At 45.8% G+C, this 17628-nt stretch overlaps 1 protein-coding gene across 5 annotated transcripts in view; it reads right to left on the reverse strand.

Moving 5' to 3' along the window:
* IL21R (interleukin 21 receptor) overlaps positions 1-16476 on the reverse strand; it is a 35075-nt gene extending 18599 nt beyond the window's left edge. Inside the window, exons 1-2 of one of the 5 annotated variants that reach the window (XM_044747202.2) lie at positions 16354-16476; positions 15801-16123 (exon numbers count right to left, since the gene is read on the reverse strand). Coding sequence is in view for 1 of the 5 variants with exons in the window: in XM_070483973.1 (XP_070340074.1) it covers positions 16354-16397 (44 nt within the window). In the remaining 4 variants the exon portion in view is untranslated. Of the gene's footprint in view, positions 1-6626; positions 6653-15013; positions 15189-15800 lie in introns of those variants that run through there. The other 4 variants (XM_070483974.1, XM_014838002.3, XM_070483973.1 and 1 more) reach the window with 4 other exon arrangements.
* Positions 16477-17628: the final 1152 nt, after the last annotated feature.

Below are 17628 nucleotides of genomic sequence, written 5' to 3' on the forward strand. Positions count from 1 at the left end.
AGGTGAGGACACGTGTCCTGAAAGTGTAGAGAAATTCAAGGGGGTGATAAACATCAAGTTTTGGATAGTGTAGAAAAGGAGGAGATGTATGGGGGGGGCGTGGTTTCAGGGGCCTCAATAGTTTGGTAAAACTGAGTGAAGTTACCATAGGTGTTGATTATATTATTCTTTGTACCTTTTTGTATGTAGAGACTATTTCATAACATTTTAAATGTAAGTGAATGTTAGGTTGGTAAAATAAAATGCGGAGAGGGACTTCCACTTCTGGCTATGATGGAGGAGCTGGTATCAGACTAATCCTAGTACTGAGAACAACTACTCTGCAAGAAAACACCGTTAACAGGCATGAGAAAGCAACCAAGTTAGATGGTACTTAAGAGGCCAGGGTGCCAGAGAGAAGGAAAACGCATTGAAATTCTGCATGCAATTTCACCTTAAAGAATTTGTCAAGTCATTATGAATGAGTTGCATACCAAGAAAACTGGCAGAAAGCATCTGGTGATAGGCTAAAAACCTAAGAAGAGATTTTGGCAGTTTCACAATGCTGAGGGAAGAATTGGAGTTCAAGGCCTGGCAAGATAGATAGGCCCTGGTAAATACGCAGTTATTTGGGAAATGCCTTGGGAAAATGCTTATGCCTCATGCCCTGGGAATAAGGAAAAATCAGAAATAGTTCAGCCTTGACTGCATTAAAGTGATCTGACTATTTGCTGTATGTCTGCTAGATATTTATGCTAGAAAATTAAAATATATCTGGAAAAAGTTAGCTTTATCCAAAGCTTCTATATTTCTCATTCACAATGTCCAGCATTCAATTAAATTGACAAGGCAAACCAGAAAACAGTAGCAAATGACCAAAAATCAAGCAGAAAAAAGACAATAGAAACAGACACATAGGTGATTCAGAAAATGGTATTATCAGACATAATTTTAAATAACTGTGATTAATATGTTCAAGGATTCCACCAGAAATATGGAATATATTTAAAAGTAGAAATCCTAGAACTGAAAAATACAATAATTGAAATTTGTAAGACCTGAGTAGAAGGATTTAGCAACAGATTAGAAACAGCAGGAGAGGACTGGTGAACTGGAAGATTGGCCTGTGGAAGAAATACTCAGACTGAAGCGCACAGAGAAACAAATGTTTAAAAAATACAGAAAAGAGCAGAAGAGACATCTGAGACATCATGAAAAGGTCTAACATACATGTATTTGGAGTTCAGAAAGAGGAGAGAGAACAACTCAGAAGCAATAATAGAGATACTAGTTAAGACTTTTTCAAAACTATCAAAAGACAGTAAATCATAGATTCAAGAAGTTCTACAAACCCCCCAAAAGGACAAATACAAAGAAAATCACATCTAGGCACATCCTAGAAAAACTATTTTAAAAATTAAAGATGAAGATATACTTGAAAAACAACTTAGAATTTTATATCCAGCAAAAATATCCTTCAAAAAAGAAGGTAAACGCAATACTACAAAAGGGTCTACTGAAGACTCCACAGTTAACATCATACTTAATGATGAAAAACTGAAAGTTTCCCCTCTAAGATCATAAACAAGACAAGGATGTCCACTCTCATGACTTCTGTTAAACATTGTACTGGAGGTTCTAGCCAAGAAAATTAGTCAAGAAAAGGAAATAAAAGGCATCCAGATTGGAGAGGAAGAAATGAAGTGTTTCTGTTTGCAGATAATATGATCTTGATTATACAACATCCTAAGGAAACCACTCGAAAAACAAAATGAAAGAAAACAAATGAACAAGCAAACTAACTATTAGGACTACTAAGTGAGTAGAGCAAGATTGCAGGATACAAGATCCATATACAAAATCAACTGTATTCTTGTATACTAGGAATGGACAATCTGAAAATGAAATTAAGAAAGTATTTTCATTTACAATGACACCAAAAAAATAAAATAGGAAGTTTATTTTTGAATGAAATGCAAGACTTGTAAAGTGACTACTACAAAACCTTGTTGAAAGAAAGCTAGAAGATGTAAATAAATACACATATATCCCGTGTTCATGGATTGGGAGACAATATTATTAAAATGACTCCCAAAATGACCTATAGATTCAAAGTAATCCCTGTCAAAATCCCAGCTGACTCTTTGGCAGAAATTGACATGCTGATCCTAAAATTCATCTGGGAAAGTAAAGGACCAGAGAAGACAAAAAAATCTTGAAAAAGAAGAACACAGTTGGAGAACTTAGACTTCTCAACTTCAAAGCTTACTGAAAAGTCACATTAATCAATACAGTGTGGTACTGTGTTACACATAGACATACAGATCAATGGAATCAAACTGAGAGTCCGGGAAGAAGCTCATACGTTTGTGTTCAATTGATGTCTGACAAGGAGGCCAACACAATTTAATTAGGGGAAAGAATAGTCTTTAAAACAGATGGTGTTGGAACAACAGGAGATCCACAAGCAATAGGATAAAATTGGACTCCTGTCTCACACCAGATACAAAGATTAATTTAAAATGGACCATAAGAGGTAAGAAGGCAGTTCTACCCAGCTGTAAGAGGTAAGGTGTAAATCTCTATGACCTTATATCAGACAATAGTTTCTTAGATATGACACCAAAAGTGCATGCAACCAAAGAAAAAATAGACATATTGGACTATTTCAAATTTTAAAAATTTTCTCCTTCAAAAGACACTACCAAGAAAGTGAAAAGGTAATATACAGAATGGGAAAAAAATACTTACAGATCATATACTTGTTAGGGGTCTAGTACTCAGAATATCGTAAAGAACCCTTACAACTCAAGATCTACAAAACAACCTAATTTTAAAATGTGCAGAAGATTTGACTAGACCTTTCTCTAAAGAAGATATACTGATAACCAATAAACACGTGAAAAGAGGCTCATCCTCACTAGTCACTACCGAAATGCAAATAAAGATCACAATGTGGTACCACTTCACACCCACTAGATGGCTATTTTAAGAAAAGGCAAACAGTATGGGTGAGGGTGTGGAGAAGTTGGAACCCTTATACTGATATGTTGCTGATGGGAATGTAAAATGGTGCAGCTGCTGTGGAAAAGTTTTGTGGTTCCTCAAAAAGTTAATGTAGTGTTACGACATGACCAAGCAATTTGACTATGATTCTATTTTGTATGAAATGTCCAGACGAGGCAAATCCATAGAGACAAAATGTAAATCAGTGGTTCCAGGGGCTGGAGCTTTGCAGGGAGGGGGAATGAGCAGTGACTGGTAATGGGTCTGGGGTTTTTTGGAGTGATGAAAATGTCCTGCAGTTAAAGAGTGGTGATGGTTGCACAACTCTGTGAATATACTAAAGCCCACTTAATTGTACGCTTTAAAAGAGTGAATTTTATGGTATGTGAATTAGACCTTAATTACAAATTTTTTTAAGTGAAAGCAAAATACAGATATTTTTCAGACCAAAAAAAGAAAAAAAGAAGCTGAGAGAACTTGTCACTGGTAGACCTGCATCAAAAGATATACTAAAGAGAGTTTTTTGGGCAAAAAGAAAATAATCCCAGATGGGAAGCAAAGTACTGTAGAAAGGAAGGAAGAGCAATAGAGAGTATTATAAATATAAATGAGTATTAATTGCTTAAAATAATGATACTGTCTTACTAAATTTAGACTATATGAAGAATTAAAATACATCACCATGCTCCTCCAAAAGTAAGAAGGGGTGAATAAAGTTGAAGGTCAGTGTATAGTCTGGGAAGTAATGAAAGTACTGATACAAGGTAGATGCCATATAATCAAGTATGCATGTTGTCATCTCTAAGAAAGCACTAGAGGAATTATAAGAGAAGGAATAATAACAAACTAATATACAGGAAACATAATAAGGTATAAAACTTTGTTCTAAAAAATGGGACAAAGAAGAAGAAAAAAATGAACAAAGAATAAATGGTATGAAAGGGAAACAAATAGCATGATGGCAGACTCGACCCCAGACACACGAGCACTTGCATTAAATGTAAATGAACTGAACACTGGAATTCAAGACTTAACCTTGATATCAAAGTTTGACCTTTAAATAAAGTAAAATTGTAGGTCAATCTCTCTCATAAATATACATACAAAAATTCTAAACAAAATCTCAACAAATCAAGTATAATGATATACACAAAAGTAGATACACGTCATTATCACAGAAAGTTTATTTCAGAAATGCAAGGTTAGTTTGACATTTGAAAATCAGTAATGTATTTCACCACATTAACAATAAAAAAAGGAGATTTATATGGTAATTTAATAGGTTCGGAAAACACATTTAATAAGTTGCAACACCCATTCATGATTTTTTTAACACTCCCAGAAAACCAGGAATAGAAGGAATCTTCTTTAACCTGATAAGGAGCACAAATACACACACACAGACACACACACACATGCATACTATGTATATGCAGGTAGCATTATCCCTAATGGCCAAATTTGAAACACTCTATCCTTGAAGGCAAGAAAAAGACAAGAACGTCTTGTGCTGGACGGCCTAGTCAATGCAATAAGGCAAGAAAAATAAATAAATTTAAGAAGATTAGAAAGCTATGAGGATTGGAATGACATGAGGATGTGAAGATTGAGCACTTGACAGATAAACTGTTAGAATAATAATTGCTAAACAAGGGCACTGAATATGAGATCAATACAAAAAATCTATTGTCTTTCTAAAGATCAAAAAAATTGGCAAACCTTTAGCTAGACTAAGAAAAAAGAGAGAAGACTCAAATAACTCAGAAAAGAAAGAGAAGACAGTGCAACTGTTGTCACAGAAATATAAAGAATTATAAGAGACTATTGTGAATCATTATACACCAACCAGCTTGATAATGTAGAAGAAATGGATAAATTCCTAAAAATATAACCTACCGAGACTGAATTATGAAGAAATATAAAATTTGAACAGATCTATAACTAGTAAGGAGATTGAATCAGTAATAAAATACCTCCCAACCAGATAACAGCACTGGAGAATTCTACCAAACATTTAAAGAAAAATTAATGCCAATTCTTCTCAAACCCTTCTAAAAATTGAACAGAGGTAAACATTTCCAGACTCATTTCATGAGGCCAGCATTACCCTGATACCAAAGCCAGACAAAGAAAACACCAGACCAATATCTCTGATGAATATTGACACAAAAATCCTCAACAAGGGCCAGCCCCAGTGTCCTAGTGGTGAGGTTTGGTGTGCTTGGCTTCTGTGGCCCGGGTTTAGTTCCCAGGCACAGACCTACACCACTCCTCTGTCAGTGGCCATGCTGTGGCAGTGGCTCACATGTAAAAAGAGGAAGATTGGCAGTGAATGTTAGCTCAGGGCAAATCTTCCTCAGCACACACACAAAAAAACAACCTCAACAAAATACTAGCAAACTGAATTCAACAACACATCATAAAGGATTATACACCATGACTAAGTGGGATTTAACCTTGCTGGGGGGGGGCAAGGATAGTTCAACATATAAAAATACACCACATTAACAGAACAAAGAACGAAAATCACATATCATTTCAATTGATGTAGAAAATCACTTGACAAAATTCAACACCTTTTCATGATAAAGACATTCAGCAAACCAGGAATGGAAGGAAATTATCTTGACGTAATAAAGGACATAGATGAAAGCCCAGAGCTAAATGATAAAAAACCGAAATCTTTTCCTCTACGATCAGGAGCATAGCAAGAATGAACACTCTTGCCACTTCTATTTAACAGAATACTGGAAGTCCTAGCCAAAGCAATCAGGCAAGATAAAGAAATAAGACGCAGTCAAATTGGAAAGGAAAAAGTAAAATTCTCTCTTTCGCAGATGACATGAACTTATATACAGAAAACTTTAAAGATTCTACACACAAACTGTTGACTAATAAACTCAGCGAGGCAGCAGGGTATAAAATTCACACTCAAAAATTTGCATTTCTATATACTAAAAATGAAGAAGTCAAAAGGGAAATGAAGAAAACAATACCAACTACAATAGCATCAGAAAAAGTAAGATACCTAGGAATACATTTAACCAAGAAGGCAAAAAATCTTGTATACTGAAAACTACAAAACATTGCTGAACGAAATTAAAGAAAACACAAACAAATGGAAAGACATTTCATGTTCACAGATTGGAACACTTAGTGCTGTTAAAATGTCCAAAGTGATCGACAGATTCAATGCCATCTCTGTCAAAATCCCAATGGCATTTTTTGCAGAAATAAAAACAAACCGTCCTAAAATTCATGTGGAATCTCAAAGGATCCCAAATAACCAAAACAATCTTGAGAAAGCACAAAGCTGGAAGCCTCACATTTACTGATTTCAAACATATTACCAAGCTACAGTAGTCAAAGTAGGTATTGGCATTGGCATGAAGACAGACAAAGTAGGTATTGATGTAAAAACAGGCATAGAGGCCAACAGAACAGAGCAGAGAGCCTAGAAATAAACCTTGTGTACATAGTCCGTGATCTACAACAAGGGTGCCAAGACGACCCAAAGGGGAGAGGATAGTCTCTTCAACAAATGGTTTTGGGAAAACTGAATATCCACAAGAAAAAAATATCAAGGTGGACTCATATTAAATCATATACAAAAACTAATTCAAAATTAATTAGAGACCTACCTGTAAGATCTGAAACTATAAAACTCCTAGAAGAAAACATAGGGGAAACTTCATGACATTGGGCTTGGAGGTTATTCCTTGGTTATGACACCTAAAGCACAAGCAAAAAGCAAATGTAGACAAATAGAACTGCTTCAAACTTAAAAATTTCTGTGCAGCAGAGGAAATAACCAACAGAGTGAAAGGGTAACCTACAGAATGACAGAAAATATTTGCAAACCGTATACTGGATATATTCAGAATATATGAAGAACTTCTACAACTCGGGAACAAAACAAAACAAATAGCATGATTGAAAAATGGGCAAAGGACTTTGAATAGCTATTTCTCCAAAGAAGATAAACGAATGGCCAATAGGTATATGAAAACATGCTCAGTATCACTAATCATCAGGGAAATGCATATCAGAAGCACAAGGAGTTATCATTTCACACCTGATAGGGTGGCTACTATATTGGTAAGGATATGGAAAAATTGCATCTCTTGCCTAGTGTTGGTGGGATTGTAAAATGGTGCAGACGCTATGGAAAGCAGTATGGAAGTCCCTCAAAAAATTAAAAATGGAATGACCATGTAATCCAGCATCTCACTCTGGGAACATATACAAAGGAATTGAAAATAGGATCTCAAAGAGATGTTTGCACACCCACGTTTATTGCAGCGTTATTTACAATTGTCAAGATGTAGAAGGAACCTAAATTCCTCGACTGAAGAAGGGACGAAGAAAATGTCATAGATACATACAATGGAATATTATTTAGCCTTGAAAAAGGAAATCGTGTCATATGCTACAACATGAATGAACTTTGAGGACGTTATGCTGAGTGAAACAAGCCAATCACTAAAAGACATATGCTGCATGATTCCACCTCTGTGATGTGTCTAAAGTATCCAATTCACAGAAGCAGAAAGTGTAAGGATGGTTGCTGGGGGCTGGGGAGAAGGGGTCATGGGGAGTTGCTGTGCAGTGTGGATAGAACAGGCGAAATGAAAACGCTTTCGAGATCTGTTGTGTAAAACTGTGCATGTAGTTAACAGTACTGTACTGTTGTGGACTATACACTTAAAAATTGTTAAAAAGGTGGGGCTGGCCCCATGGCCGAGTGGTTAAGTTCGCGCGCTCCGCTGCAGGCGGCTCAGTGTTTCGTTGGTTCGAGTCCTGGGCGTGGACGTGGCACTGCTCATCGGACCACGCTGGGGCGGCGTCCCACATGCCACAACTAGAAGAACCCACAATGAAGAATACACAGCTATGTACCGGGGGGCTTTGGGAAGAAAAAGGAAAAAATAAAATCTTAAAAAAAAAAAAATTGTTAAAAAGGTAAAAAATATCTCCTGGTTTGTGAAGTCTGAGGCTGGGATGTTCTCCTTTGGGCCACAACACCCTTTCTCATGGGACTAGCAGAGGAAGAGGTCTTCAGACATTCCAGAAACAAAGGTGGGAAGTCTCCAGCTGGTGGTCAGTTGGAGTGGGCTGGGTTTGGACACTATTTCTCCCTCCATCTGGAACTCCAGCTTAAAAAAGTGTGTCAACAAAGTTAACAAAATGTGAGAAAAAAATCTGTCATATTTCTATACACTAAGAGCAAACATGACATTTAAAAAATTATACAATTTATGTTAGCATAAAAAGTCAAATACCCAAGAATAACTCTAATGAAAGATGCACAAGCCCTCTACACAGAAACCTGCAAGACATTAGATAAATTAAACAAAATCTAAATAAATGGAGGGGCATACTATGCTCGTGGGTTGGAAAATTTAATATTTTAAAGATGTCCATCCTCCCCAAATTGAACTAAAGTTTTGATGAAATCCTAAGGTTCAAAAAAGCAAATGCCCTTGGGGCCGGCCCGGTGGTGCAGCAGTTAAGTGCGCACGTTCCACTTCAGCCGCCCGGGGTTTGCCGGTTCGGATCCCGGGTGTGGACATGGCACTGTTTGGCAAGCCATGCTGTGGCAGGCGTCCCACATCTAAAGTAGAGGAAGATGGGCATGGATGTTAGCTCAGGGCCAGTCTTCCTCAGCAAAAAGAGGAGGATTGGAGGCAGACGTTAGCTCAGGGCTAATCCTCCTCCTCCAAAAAAAATAATATTAATAAATTTTTTAAAAAATCCACTGGGGATTTTTTTTTGGTGGAAAATGACAAGCTGATTCTAAAAGTTATATAGAAATGCAAAGGGCAGAGAAAAGTTTAGGCAATCTTGAAGAATAATGTGGCATTGTTGCAAGGAAAAGCAAACTGGCCAATGGAAAAGAACAGAGAACCCAGAAACAGACTCACATATATAGCCACTTGATTTTCAACAAAGGCACCACAGCAAAGCTCTGGGGAAATTGTGGTTAAAAAAAAATGATGGTAGATTAATTGGATATTCATATGGAAAAAAACAAACCTTGACCCTCGGCCTCACATCATACATAAAAATGAATTCTGGGTAGATCATAGAACTAAATGTGAGAGGAAAACAATAAAGCATCTAGAAAATAACATAGGATCATATTTTCATGGCCTGAGGGCAGCCAACACTTCTTAAGCAGCACACAGAAAGCTCTAGCCAAAAAGAAAAAGATTTGACAAATTGGACCTCGCTAAAGTAAAGAATTTTTGTCCGTGAAAATATTCCATTAAAGGGCTGGCCTGTGGCTGAGTGGTTAAAGTTCTGCATGCTCTACTTTGGTGGCCCGGGTTCACAGGTTCAGAGCCAGGGCACGTTCCTACTCCACTCATCAGCCATGCTGTGGAGGCGTCCAACACACGAAGTAGAGGAAGATTGGCACGGATATTAGCTCAGGGCTAATCTTCCTAAAGCAAAAAAAAAAAGAGAGAGAGAGAAAGCTTGACAATGGATGTTAGCTTAGGTCAAATCTTCCTCAGCAAAAAAAAAAAAAAATTCTATTAAGAGAATGGAAAAGAAAATGACGTGGGAGGAGATTATATCTATTTATATCTGTATCTATCTGTATATAGTTTCTTTTATATAATTATATATAATTTATACATTTTTGTTTTATAAATAGTATATAATATATTATGTATATATATCTGTATCCAGAATATATAACTTCTAAAAAATGATAATAAATAACAGCACTCAATTTTTTAAAAATGCTTAAACAAAAAGCTTAAACAGATACTTCACAGAAGAAGACATCCAAATGGCCAATAAGCATACTCAAAGGTGCTCCAAACCACTACTCACAAGGAATTGCAAATGTACCCCCCACAACTCCACACAGCGATTGTGTGGTCACATGAACCAGAATGGCTAAAATGAAAAAAGAAGTCCGAACTCTGGAAAGGACACGGCGCGACCAAACCTCTCGAGCTCTGCTCAGTTTTCAGGCACACGTGTAAATAGTCCAACCACTTTAGAAAGCTTCTGCTGCACGGGAGAGCCAGCAATTGCATCTCTAGATCGTGCATCAAGGAGAGGTGCCTACGAACGCGCACGCGGACATGTGCCAGTGTGCTCGGAGCAGCGCTGTTCACAACCCCCCAACTGGAAAGAACCTGAGTGCTTGGTTTCCCTGTGCCTCCTTTCCCTCACTGCGGATTCGGGAATGAGACCCGTCTAGTTCCTCGAGTTGGTCATCATGGCAAGTGACCCAGGTGGAGAGGGGTTGAAAGTGAAAGGTGAGGTCGCAGTGAAAGTAAAATGGCCCGTTTCCCGTGGGGACCAAGAAAAACTGAGGAGGGTGGAGAGGGACTCCCCAGTAGTGCCAGAAACAAGCGCCAACAAGTCACCAGAAGGGGAAGTGTCGAGACTGAGGGACTTCCCGAGAAGGAACACGGAAGAAAGGGCTCCCAGGTTATCCCTGGTCCTCAAGGACTCTGTCCACTTGCCCTCCTGCTGGCCTCCTGCCAGACCTCCGTCCTCCTGCTGTGGCCCGTCCACCCCTGTCCTCGCTCCCCCGACGTCCCCCCGTGACTCCCCATTGCCCTTCAGAAGATCCCAAATTCCTCAGCCCAGCGTTCAAGAGCTTTCCTGATCTGCCCCACAGAGTTCATCCTGGACGACAGGTCCCCAGATTCCCGCAGCTCCACCAACATCCCCATTCATCAGGCTTCCACACCTTCGCACGTGCTCTTGCAGCCGCCGGAACTCGCCCCCCTCCCCAGCAGACTGTCAGCCTCCTACTCAGGCCTCAAAATCCGGTCCAGTGTCAGCTCCTCTGTAGATCTTTGACCTCTCCAAGGGATGTGAGTCAGTCTTTCCTCTGGGGTCCATCCCTCCACCAGAGCACACTTCTCATGGGGTTTTAGCAACATTCTGAGCATATCTAGGCAGGAACCGTGTGTTTCTTGGTCACTGCTGGATGGCCAGTGGCTAACCAGTGCCTGACGCACAGCAGGTACTCAAAACATTGGTTACATGAGCGGCTAAATGAAAGAGAGCGCTTTCTATCATAATGGATTTTGAAGCTCACTCTCAGCATTAAGACCTATCTAGACTGTACACTCCAGCGTTAAACCTTAGTTCTTAACTCCCCTTTCTTAAATTCAGTGCATTGAGGATCCTTATCAACTTGATAAGGATAAAAGCTGCAATGCTCCAACTTCTTCCCCGACCTCAGAGCCTTTGCACATGTCATTCCCTCTGCCTGCGACACTTTTCCTCCTGCTTCTTTGCTTCCTTGTCCTCAGGCTGCAGCCTCAATGTTGCCTCCTCAAAGAAGCAACCCACTGTCTGGAACCTTCTCCCCTGTAGCCCTCTGCAGCCCTTTGTTTGTCTCCTGCCCAGCAAATGTAACGTTAGGGTTAGTTTAGTGAATGTGCCTGTTTTGGGGTTTGTGACCTGTCGCTGTCCTGGAGCATAAGCCCCCAGAGATTAGAAAAGCTGTCTATTCGTTCACCACAGTATCCCCAGAGCATAGAACGGGGTGTGTACGCAGTAGGCGCTCAGCAAGTGGCAGAGGAAGAATGGGGAGTGGATGAATGGGGCTCAGAATCACCGCATCCAGTCATACAGGAGCGGGTCCTGACGCAGTCCTGAGAGGTCTCGGTTTCCCTTTCTGCCCCTTCGCTGTCCCCAGGAACTTCCCCCCACCCCGGGCCATACCCTCAGCTCCCAGGCTCTGAGTGATCATGACTGCTGTCATCAGAGTAGTAACAAGGAACTTTCAGAGAGGGATAGCGGGCTGCCCGGGGTCACGCAGCGAATTCTTACTGAAGCAGAGCTCTCAGGCTGGGGAGGAACCAGCCCGGTGGCCCCGGATCTGAAAGGAGGCTCTGCCACTTGCTCATGGCAGGACCCTGGGCTCATCTCTCCCTTTCTCTGAGCCTCAGTTTCCCTCATCTGTGGGACAGGCGTGGTGCCTCCGTGGCTGAGGGAGTATGAGGCAGGTGCTGGACACACTGTAGGTGTGTGGGTGGTGGTAGTTGCTCTATGAGTGTGTATATATATTTTTTTCTTTTCTTTTTGCCAGTGGTGAGGGATGGGTCGTGGGTGTCTGAGGACAGCTGTGCTAGGACCGTGGGGCTATAACTTAGTCAGTAGGAGCTGAACCTGAGGGGAAGGGTCTGTCCCTTCACAGCCTGTGCAACCTCTGAGCCTGTGGAAGCTCTCCGTCTTCCTCCCTCCCAGCTGAGCCATGAGCCCGGTCCATGCAGCCTCTCCTAGCCTGAACAGCCTTTCTCTACCGGAACGTCTTCGAGCTGTGCAACCTCTCCTACCTGAGGAGCATGTCTCACCCCCAGCAACCTCTCCCTGCCTGTGCAGTACCTATCTGCCCTGCAGTCTCCACTGTGCTGGGCAACCTCGCCCAGACTGTGCAACCTCTCTCAGCTCCTGTAGTCACACCTCGCTTTAGCTCCATTTCCCCCAGACCAGGGCGGGCTGGTTGTAAGGTGGAGAAAGAAAAGATGCTTTAAACCACCACTGCTTGACGCCAGGAGGTGGGGGTTGGGGCAGGGCTGGCAACCCGTCCTTTATCCCCTCTTTTCCCAGCAAGCCCCCACCAGCCTGCCCTGGCTCTGGCCAAAAGTAGACTGACCGTGACTGATTTGAACTGGAGAAAGTTTGCAGGCCCTGTCCCAGTCTACATCATCAAGCCCTCTTGGCAGATGAGGAAAGAGAGGCCCAGAGAGGCCCAGAGCCGTGCCCTTGGTCACACAGCAAGGAGTGTCCAGGGCCTGAGCAGGGAGCTAGGCTGGTGCACTTGCTCCACCTCCCTGGGGACAGTTATTTGGGTGGCCAGATTCTCCCTGGGGGCTGTGGTTCCAGCAGGCTAGGTCCCTGCTGCAGGTGTCCTGGCCATTCGGGGGCCCTCCATGGGGCCCCTGCCCACACCCTGGGGAATATTCTCAGGTCGTTTCAGAAGTTCCAAGTTTACTCAGAGCTCTCATTTGAGCTGTCGTAAAAAGTCCCTTTGGCCAGGAGCCAGGGCGAGGAGTGGGGGCGGTGGCACCTGTGAGCAGTGGGTGGGGGTAGTGCTCCTCCCGTTCCCCCTCCCCGACCCCTCAGGTCTGGGGGTCACTGGAGGGCGGGCAAGGGAGAAGCGTGTGAGGAAGGGGCTAGGGGCAGAGACCCTCCTCCTAGAGGAAGTGTTCTTCCCTCTCCTCAGGGCGTCCTTCCCTCTGCTCGCAGACGACTCCCTGGGTGACCCCAGAAAGCCCCCACCACTCTCCGAGCCTCGGTTTCCCCCTCTGTGAAAGGGAAAGTAGAATTCTCATGAGAGCTATCATTTACTGAGGGCTTAGTATAACAAGATGATTGTTGTAATCATCTCAGTAATATTTAAAGTAAAACATAACAGCTCCTATTTCTCGTGAGCCCCTGCTAGTCTCTCTTCCCCTCCTCATCCCACTGGCTCTGTCTGTCTGGGCACCACTGAATCCCCAGGACCTCGGACAGTGCCTGACGAAATAAATAGATGCTGAATAAAACCTCACAACAGATCTGAGATAGGCATCCTTATTTCCACACTACAGATGAAGAAACTGAAGTTCAGAGAGGTTAAGTGGCTTCCTCAACGCCACTCAGTACTAACTGGTGGAGCTGGGACTTGAACCTAGGTCTGGTTGATTCCAAAGCCCCCAATTACAGGTGATAGTGTGGGTAAGCTGGCTCCCGCGTCCCCCAGCTGACCACGGAGACTGTCCAGCAGTGTGGAGAGGGGCCAGGGCTGTCACTCCTGCCTGCGGGGCTCTGAAGGCGCTGGCTCCCTCCCTGGCTGTGGAAGGATGCCTTCGTGCCTTTCTTCCATTCATTTATCAGGCGTCAGGGAGGTCCTGATGCTGCAGTGAACCTGGTGCCCGCCATAGCTTCTGGTGGCCTGCCCTCCTCTTTCCATCTTCTCTTGAACGGGCTTCCTCCTCCAGCATGCCCCCGCCCGCTGCCCACCAGCCCCTCACAGGCTCCAGCCCTTTCACTTCCTCGCCAGGCGGGTGGGAGCCTGCAGCGTCTAGGGCTCAGCCTTGTCTTTTTTACCCCACCCCTCCAGGCCCTGGATCCCAACCACCTCCTAACAGACCTGCTCTTCGTTTGCTCCACTGTGGGACTGTGAGGATTCAGACACCCGGTCAGGTGTGGGATGGGCAGGGCCAGGGCTTCTGCTGAAGCCACCACAGGGAGCAGGTGATCAGGGCCACCCCTCTGGGTGATCCCATGCCCCTCCTAGAAGGTGCTCCAGGGCTAGGAGTCTTGCTTTTATACTATCCTGTCCAGCAGGTTGTAGCCTTGCCATCGAACAGACTGGGGGTCCAACCCCAGCTCAGCATCCTCCCGTCGCAGTTGACCTGGGACAAGCTCCTCCCCACTGAGCATCAGTCTCCTCGTCTGTGCAAGGGGCTGAATGGGGCCACCAGCCTCATCTGGTGTCAGAGGATCATGAGAGACCCGTGAGCGCCGGCAGCATGCTGAGGGCTGGCACCAGGAGGACCAGAACCCAGGGGCCTGAGGGGAGCAGGGCTGCCGGTGCCCCAGTGTGTCCCTGCACCTTCTAGAGCTCTTGGAGACTGGCCCTGCTCCTCCACAGGCTCCAGGCTCCTCACGACGCAAACTCCCTTCCAGGGCAGGCCTCCGGCCAGCAGCTTTCATATGTTTATACCCTTGAATTCTCACGGCCGGCTGGCCCCACGGAGGATGGAGCTGTCCTCTTCCCCATTTTACAGATGAGAGACCAAGGCTCCACGAGGCGAGAAGCACAGAGGCTTGCCCCAGCTCACCCAGCTAAGAGGTCTCGTGGCTGAGTGTTGAACTCATCAGGTTTTCCCCCACTCTGCCATGTGCTTCTAAAAGCCCCGAGCTTCCCCTCAGGGGAACGCAGATGTCTGCCCGGGAGCAGCCCCTGACTTGTAATGCCCGCCTGCCCTGGGTCCTCTGTTCCCGCTAAGCATCAACTTGCCGTTCCTTCCGCAAGTTCCCACTCCCGGCATTCACTCACCTCGCTCCCCTGCCAGGAATGTGTCTGCCTGTTCCTTCCTATGCCCTCTTTTTCACACATCGAAATTCAACCCATCCTTCAAGTCTCAGCCTCCTCCAACCTCACATACACCCTCTCCTCCGCAAGCACACAGGACTGGCTTGCCTCTCGCCATCGGTCCACCCCCTGTGCTTTCATGAGAAAGACGAGGAGACAGCCTGTGGAGGGCAGGACCAGCTTCTGAGTCACTTGCTCAGCCTGCCATGTACTGGTTGAGTCACCTTGGGAAAAATCACTCTACCTCTGGGAGCCTCAGTTCCTTATCTGTGAAATGGGCACACCAGCCCCTGTTTTGAAGGATTAGATGAAATAAAGGAGATAAAACATAGAACCTAGCACAAAGTTGATGTCCCCCCCCCCCCAAACGGGCCCCCAAGAAGCATCACCTGGTCACATCCATGCCCATCTCTGCCCGGCACGGCTGCCCAGATCCCCGGTGACTATCGCATCATTTTCTGTCTGGAATCAATTTGCCCTCCCAGCCCCCTCCCTTTTGGAGGCTGGTTTCCACAGCCAGCGCATGGGGTCATCTCAGTCATGCCCCTGCCTTTGCACCCCCGGGGCTGCTGCAGACCTGAGGAAAAGCACACCAGTCGTCACGAGCTGGGCTGACCCAGAGACTCCAGCCCCAGCTCTGCTGGCCCCGCTGCCTCGGCTGTGACGAGGCAAGGACCCCTCCACGCCCTCCCACCTGGGGCAGAGGAGGAGCCCCGGCCCCCGTGGATGACGGTGCCTGGAGTCAAGCTACCTGCTGTTCCAGCTGCTCCCTCAGAAATCCATTCCATGTGCGCGGGGCAGTCTCTCGGACTCCAAGGCTGCGGCTGGGCTCAGCGTCGGGTGGGAGATGTGGCGGGACGGGGACAGGCAGAGGTCTGGGCTGGGAAGCTACAACCTGCCCCGAGTCACCCACCAGACAAGCCTATGACCTGTCACCCTGACAGTCAGCAGCCGGGCTCCAGGCAGGCGGTCCTCACAGACAGAGCCAGGAGGACGCACAGGCAACGGTCAGTCACGTCCCAGAGAGGTCACACACGGACAGAAGACGGAGATTGAGGGGCAGGGACTGATCAGCTGTACCAGGGATGGACAGACAGCAGACAAGGGCTGGTCAGGCAGGCGGGCAGACACGAGAAGTCAAGCAGACAGGCAGGTGGCCAGCCAGGCAGACACGCTGAGAGACAGACAGACCAGCAGACAGAAAGACAGAAAGACAGGCAGGCAGGCAGACAGAGAGCTGCGTGGCTGTCAGTCCCACTCAGGGAGAAGCAGGCAGACAGTCGGACCCCAAGCCCATCGCTCACTTGGCAGAGACGCCAGTAGGTCTGGGAGAGGTGGCGGCTGCCATCCCGGCCCCAGCCGCGTGTACAGGGTAGGGAGGAAGAGGAGGATGTGGTGAGCAGCTCCCGCAGCCCCGCCCACAGGGCAGAGCGCTCCTCCCCGGAGCGAGCGAGAAAGAGGTGGGAGGGTGCCGGCCCCCTGGCGGGGCCCACTGCTGCCAAAGGTCACCTGCGAGGGAGACATTTGGGGCCACCAGGGTGACGTCTGCCTCTTGAGGACGGGTGACATCATCCCCGCAGGCCTCACGGTCATAACCTGTGTAGGGCGGCCGTGAACCAACGCTTCTCACAGATGTGGACACTGAGGCTCAGAGGGGGGCAGAGGTGGCATAAGTGGACCCAGGAGGCCGCCGGGGGCTGAACCTGGCTCTCAGCTCCCAGAGAAGACTGAGGGCCCAGGGCCAGAGACTTGCCCCCAGCCCCTGGAGAGCTAGTGGCAGTGAGCCCACCACAGGAAACTGGCCTGCTCCACTCATTCACACGGCCTGCCTGGCCCAGGAGGGGGTCTCAGTTTGGGACCCCCTTCCAGACTCCTCTGCCCCCGTTTCCTTTGGATTCAGCTTCCTGCTGCCGTGCTGCAGGGAGCAAGACCCTGTCTCCAGGTGTCCTGGAGAAGAGAGTTCCTCAGGCATGTGGCATCACCTCTCTGAGTGCCTCACTTTGCCCATCTGTCAAATGGGGACACCCGGCCACGAGGGAGAGGGCAGCCATGAACACATGGGAACTCAGAAAGAAAATAGAGAAAAGAAATTCTCAAGAGAATTTTCATCTTGCTGACAAGCCGGGGGCCCAGGAAAGGGTCAGATGTCTCTGGCAGATGCTTAAGAAGCCAGGAGACAAAATCCAGCAAAGTCACCCCCAGCAGCGTCAAGAGAAGAGCAAGAAAACTATCTCAGTTGCTGCAGTTACGGGCTGTCCTTCATTTTTGGGGACCTACAGGATTTCATTTGATTCCACAGACTCGGGGAGGCAGATAAGACTATTTCCATTTACAGTCGGAGGAACCAAGGCCCCGCGGAGGTAGAAGTGACATGGCTGAGATTTGAACCTGGGCAGGTCTGATTCCTAAGCTGCCCCAGGCTGTGGAAATGGGCCCAGACTGGGATAAAAAGTTACCCTCGCTTGGGGCTATTTGGGGCTGTCTGGATGACACAGGTCGGCTCAAACACAGGCCCTTTCTCCCCGGCTGACTCACTTTTGGGAAACAATTTGCAGCTAACCCACATGACCGCTCCAGAG

This window comes from Equus asinus, chromosome 14 (genome assembly GCF_041296235.1).
Source record: "Equus asinus isolate D_3611 breed Donkey chromosome 14, EquAss-T2T_v2, whole genome shotgun sequence".
NCBI lineage: Eukaryota > Metazoa > Chordata > Mammalia > Perissodactyla > Equidae > Equus > Equus asinus.